A 6,007-nucleotide genomic window follows, 5' to 3' on the forward strand; every position below is an offset into this window, starting at 1 on the left:
CAACTCTTGTAATCGAGACACCCTAAAGGACATAAATCACTTTCATTTTCTCTGTGTTTTTGTGGCAGTGTGCAAAAGAAATAGATCTCAAATCAAGGATTATTCACAATTTGTCACAAACATCCATCTGATATTTGAATGCTGAGCACAGCAATTATCATCTAGATATTGCCACAATGAGCACCTAAAGAAACTACATGCATAAAAGGGTAGATCTAAGGTATTCTTGTTCAATTCATTGAGTTACAGGATAAGGCTGAAATCAAGGTTAACATTCGTCGACAAGTGTATGTGATACATTCAAAAGCCCATATATGTCGAGCACATAGGAATGAAAAGCCCCCATCCACATTATTATGCACATCATTAATAATTTAATGCCACATTCAAAGGACCTTCACATCGACTATTGCACATATGTACCACGTGTGTGGGAGCATTGACAAATCATGAAATGAGCTGGTTTGTAGCTCTCTCATATTCCAGATTTACACATTTAATGAGCAGAGGGGTAGACCCACTGTTTGAAACTATTCCCAACAGACAAAGATCCGCACCATAAGACACCAGATGATAGAATCCCACTGCAAAATCCCAGAACATTTGTCCCCCTCTGATCCTGAGTGCGACTACTGAACAGACAAGATGCTAGCTTTTAGTCGTCTGGTAGTGTGATACATTTACGAGGTACATCACCAACTCTGGTTGACCAATGCTTATAGGTGCAAGGTGGCAGATTATCCCAGTGCTAACACAACAATGTTAGTTGGACAAAGCTCGATAATTCAAACCTGGACAATATGAATTGAATTTTCCAAAAGTCTTGCATTAGATCTAGAGGGTTTACTAAGCATTCTGAACTATAGTACAAATTTCTGCTATCCTCTAATCATTCTGGTTTGTACACCAATGGCCCTTTAAGACTAGAAGGTTTACTAAGGATTCTGAACTATAATAGTTCAAATTTCTGATATCGTCCAATCATTCTGGTTTGTACACCAATGGCCCTTTAAGACTCCACAGATCGGAGTTTTTTGCTCATAACCTAGTTTGGATTTGTCCTTTCTTTCCATTGGTGGCAATCTGGCATCACTGTGAAGGAGATAATTTTGATCTCCAGAGCATCTCAGCGGTTCACCGTACAAACATTCGAACTTAAGAACATGTAAGATGAGATTTATCATGGCAAATTCTCCCAGTTCTTATCCAAAGCAGCCATTAGAAACTTCTACAAATGAAGAAACAAATTGGAAATCTGGACAACAAAATTATGCTATCCCCTTCTTGCATAGCACCCCTGAAACATAAGAAAGTACACATAAATGCTACTCGGGAGTTTAAAGGAACAACTGCATTGAAATTAGTCCAGAATACACTGTGCTGAAATTTAGAGATCGTGTGATGCTGTGATCTTTGAAGACAGCATTGCCAAAATGGTAGCTTCCCATGCATAACAATGTCTATGAGGATGTCAGAACCAATGCTGGCCTTGTTCCAGTCAAAGGCACATACCTTGAAGGCATTGAAATGATGGCCACACAGAGTTTGGGGCCAGTATAAGATATACAAAAAATTGCATCGCCAACATTTCATCATTGTTCAATATCATACAAGAAAAGGAGTAATATACATGCTTCAATGACATGTTGACGATGGATACCTGTGAGCCAGTGATGTCACTGCATCCAGCTGCATAATTTACAGCCTCACATGATTCACATGATACATCCTTAGTAACTTGAATTGTGACTCTGCATTTTGATGCCCTCTGTTAAACAATTGCGATACAGATATCAAACAGCTGAAAAAGATGGATGCAACGTTTGAGCATTAGCTTTAAACAGGGGGTTGAGAAATTTGCATACCCTGACCTTGTAGACATTGCCAAGTTACATTGATCCCTTTCCACCTCTCCTGTAAACTGGCAACCAGAGTTTTCAACAATCCCACCATAAATGGGACCAGCTGCGGACTACCGAATTCAACCATGCTTAAAATTTTCCCAGAACTCCTCGAGCTCCTGCCCTTCTGTCAGAATCTGACCATAATGACAAAATGACCAGGTTTTTTTTACTCACCTAGTCGATCAAAAAACTCAGAGCAGCAGTGAAGCTTATTCAAGCACTACAACACTAACCTTTATTGGTGTTTCTCTTTTTAGATGCATTTGTTGAATAAAGAGTTGTCCCACTTGCTCCCATGTCAAACCTTCAGCATCACTATTATCATTTGGTGACTGCTGCTTCTTTCCAGCAGTGGACTCCTGTCCAACCCAGACATAAACAACACCTTCAATGCTGTTTGAATGTGATGCATACAACAAAAATGCAGCTCTTGTATCCAGATCATCAACACCAAATATATCTATCCTCTGGAGTCCTGGCCATGTGTACAAAGCAGGATACTTTTCTGTTACTATCTTACAAGAGTCTGTGTGCTGCACATCAGGTAAAGTAGATGAACCTTCCCTCGGTTGATTGCCCTGAACCCAGGCATCTGTTGCATTGCCCTCAACAGCCTGATCTGGTACTTTGCTTTTCTGCCACTTAACAGACTGGTCTGCAGAACTGTCCTCCAGTATCTCACCAGAATGCAGAGCTAGGGTCTCTGACAGAGGCTGCTCCATGGCTGCTAGATCATTAACTTCAATGAAAATCGTCTCATTATTCCCTGGTTTCTGCTCATGAGCTTCAGCCCCCAATCCCTTACACAATTCTCCAAGCCCAGAGTTCTCACTGCCTTCTGCAGCCTTTCCAACCTTGGACTTTTCTAATAATATCAGAGGAGGTAGCCTAGGCTTTCTTGACATGCCCCTTGGGGCTGGCGGGGGTTCATCATCCAGACCTGGTAACCTAAGAGCTGGTGGAATGCTGCCTCTACGCTCAGCCAGAGAAGAAGATGGACTCTGACATGCAAATCGAGGAATAAATGACTTAAGTGCAGATGTGGTTGGCAGATTTTTCACAAGTGGAGAGGAGACATCAGAATTGCTACAGTCACGCACTATTGAATCTGGTGAGTCTGCCTGTACAGTATCAGGCGAATGACTGTCTGACAGTGATACAGGGGATGAAAATGAAGATTCAGAACTTGCATGTCCAGAAGAGGAACCAGATGTGACCGAGAAAGGAGAAAAATAGGGAGATGAAGAGCTCACAGATGTATCTGGCGATAAATTTGAATATGCTAAGGGCCGCATCTCTTTTGTTGGTACAAGCTCCCCTAGAAGAAACTTGCGCCGCAAAACACTCCATCCATCTTCTCTTACAGGAAGGCGTGTTGGGACAGTGGCTACACCCAATCCAGTGAAAGGTACAGGGGGTAGAACTCCTCCCTGCCTAGCCCTTTGGTACAGTTGGAAATCAATGTCATAAGACGATACTTTTCTGTTACCTACACTAAGCTTTCTCACCCTTTCAACTTCAAGCTCTCCACTTGTCTCTATTTCCCTTTCTTCTTGAGATTCAGATTCTGAATAAAGACTGTTCAACTCCTTTTTGATGGTACATTGAATCGAGGGAGCAGAGTACTTGCTCAGAGAAATCCAAAATTCAGGGTCTTCCTGGCCTTCAGAAAGAATCAGAACAGGACCTTCTGCCCTCTCATATCTAACCACCTGACCTGCTGCACCTTTTGCTGCCAGAGCCATTTTTGGATCACACTCATTGCCAATCCACACAAAAATTGCACGAGGGACATGTAAAACAAAGGCACCCCGTGAATCCAGAGCTGCAGCTCCAGGATTATTCACGGCTTTTGGTACAAGGTGCAATGGATCGTACGGTGAGTGCGGTGCGAGCCGATACATTCGCAAAACAGAATCAGGACTCATAGGTGTTGCATGTACTCTTTTCTGGCATTGCAACAACTGACAAGCAAAGCCCATGTTTGGATTGGTGACCCCTCTTGCCTTCTTCACATCTTGAAAGGCATCTTCAAAGCTCCGGTGCTCCCGCCACATCAAATATGCGATGACAAGTGAAGTGGAGCGTGATACACCTTGGCAACAGTGAACAAACACACGTCCACCTAGCTCCCTGACCTCTTCAAAGTAATCAAAGACATCATATAGTAGACTCGTAATATCTTCACACGGACTGTCTTGCAACCAGAGTGTTTTATAGACAAAATCCCGCTTAAAATACTCAGGGCATACAAAGCCCACACAATTAAGAACATGGGTAATCCCATTAGCAACTAACACATCCCTGTCTCTGGCAACAGCATCACTCCCAAGATAAATGTGATAGTTGGCAACCCTTGAACACTGTTTATCGAAAAGAGCAAACTTGTCCCGCTTTAACTGTATTTCTGTTGGTTCCACTGCAGCACGCTGAACAGAAGCCAAATCAAGCTTTATGTCAGGACCTGTCTTTACTCTCCGCCGTCCTGGTGTAGCAGGAGTTGTCCAATCCATCAAATCGTCCAAACCTGCTCTGGGCCATTCATCTAAGCTCTTCCTAGCAATAGTCAGAGGTTGAAGAGGCGGCAAGGGGGCTCTGACTTTGTTGCTTTGCTGCTGAGTCCTGGGAGTGAGGGGTGCAGATGCGTCTGCAGAGAAGAGTTGCTCGGTCCCTCCTCCAATATCATCTAGAGGTGAAGACTGAAGCCTGGGACTTGGTGGTGCAGAGTGAGAATTCCATGTTGCAGATCTCCAGTAAGTCTTCCTTACATAGGGGAACTTGCAATCTCCAGTAGCTGCCTCAAGACCTTTTCCAACCATCTTTTGAACCGGATAAGAACACTTGTTTCCTTCTGCAAACAGTTGCATGCATTAATATGGTAGCCTGAGTTGCATGCAGATCTAGAATTTCTGTTTCATACAAATAGTTAAGCCAGGAAACGGGGTTCAATTGTGCTAATGAAGAGACCTTACCTGGTTACACCCGAGGGAAGACCCCTGGTAAATCCACTCTCATACCCTGCACAGCTGAGTGAGCCAAAATGTCATGAAGAAGCCCAGAATCCTCACAATGTGTACTCAGCGGAGATGGACACTGATTCCGCTGCCACTACCTGTAACCTGAGAAAAGAAAGCCACTACACGATCAAATGATAGGCGAGACGGTGATAAGCTGCAGTTCTGAAACAGGCATTAATTGGAGGATCGGAAACCCGAACTTGCCTCAAGGCATAGAACAGGCGGTTTGGCGGCCACATGAACCTCCTGACTCCAGGAGTTGGGATACCCTAACTGCTCTTCCATCACAGTTGCGAGGGAGGCAGAAGCAAATTGAACAATGGCGGCTGTGGAAGGAGTACGACAACAAACCTGTGGCTGCCGAATTGGCGACGGGGAGGAGGCGAACGTGAGGCGCCGGTCCTGCGGGTGGCAGGAGTCGAGGGGGAGGGGGGAGGAGGAGGAGCAGCAGCAGCAGCAGCAAGGCTAGGGGGACAGAAACCCTAGATTAGAGTTATGCACAGAGACAGAGACACAGACACGGGGGTGGGGAGGGAAGGGGAGTGGGGAACCCCGTCATGCAGGGAAAGAAAGATGAGGACGGAAATCGAAGTACTGGCCGATCGTATGTTTGCCCCCAAATTTAGCGGTGCGATTTGGGGTGACCAGTTCAAAACTCTCTTGTCTCTCTCTCTCTCTCTCTCTCTCTCCCCCACCTTCTTCTTCTTCTTCTTCTCAGAACCGGTCAACATCCAAGAACTCTTCCTCCTGCCTTCCGCTTTTTTTCTTTCCCAAAACTGACGTCCCTGAACCTTCAATCATAAAAAAATACTACATATATCGCTACATTAATCGTCAGCTGCTTATTTAGCGGGGCCCTCGCCGGCCAATGACCTTTGAAAGCCTTTTGGACTTAGTCTCACGTAGCTCCATTCCTCTTATCAATTTCAAAATTTCCTCGGCAAGAAATAAAGCTTCTCGAAACACAATCCATGCAAAGTAAAGTCTTTCACACGCATGACTCCTGGAAGAAAACAAGGGGAGTGAACCAGCACAACCTATCCAATCATTCAATCCCTATGACTCTCAATGTCTCTATGCCTAGGC

At 44.5% G+C, this 6,007-nt stretch overlaps 1 protein-coding gene across 8 annotated transcripts; it reads right to left on the bottom strand.

Moving 5' to 3' along the window:
• Positions 1-398: 398 nt before the first annotated feature.
• LOC148039718 (protein-tyrosine-phosphatase MKP1-like) lies at positions 399-5,600 on the bottom strand. Of its 8 annotated transcripts, none has more exons than XM_087693349.1 (6): positions 5,126-5,600; positions 4,877-5,023; positions 2,138-4,755; positions 1,872-2,038; positions 1,661-1,768; positions 399-1,297 (listed from the first exon to the last, which is right to left on the bottom strand). In XM_087693349.1, the coding sequence occupies exons 3-4, from the start codon at positions 4,721-4,723 to the stop codon at positions 1,982-1,984; spliced, it is 2,643 nt and encodes an 880-aa protein (XP_087549475.1). In that variant the 5' UTR covers positions 4,724-4,755; positions 4,877-5,023; positions 5,126-5,600; the 3' UTR covers positions 399-1,297; positions 1,661-1,768; positions 1,872-1,981. The 8 variants fall into 8 exon arrangements, with proteins under 8 accessions (XP_087549475.1, XP_087549482.1, XP_087549441.1 ...); XM_087693356.1 differs by having other exon boundaries at positions 1,661-1,751; positions 1,866-2,038; XM_087693315.1 differs by having other exon boundaries at positions 401-1,297; positions 1,866-2,038.
• Positions 5,601-6,007: the final 407 nt, after the last annotated feature.

The sequence above is a fragment of the Lygodium microphyllum genome, chromosome 2, assembly GCF_053477565.2.
Source record: "Lygodium microphyllum isolate KBCC chromosome 2, Lygodium_microphyllum_v1.1.10, whole genome shotgun sequence".
In the NCBI taxonomy this organism is placed as follows: Eukaryota; Viridiplantae; Streptophyta; class Polypodiopsida; order Schizaeales; family Lygodiaceae; genus Lygodium; species Lygodium microphyllum.

Excerpts from the sequence above, each read along its gene's own strand:
- LOC148039718 (XM_087693349.1), bottom strand. The coding sequence starts at position 4,723 with ATGGTTGGAAAAGGTCTTGAGGCAGCTACTGGAGATTGCAAGTTCCCC. Across the intron at positions 2,039-2,137 it reads AAAGAGAAACACCAATAAAG|ATTCTGACAGAAGGGCAGGA; the intron begins GTTAGTGTTGTA and ends CATTATGGTCAG.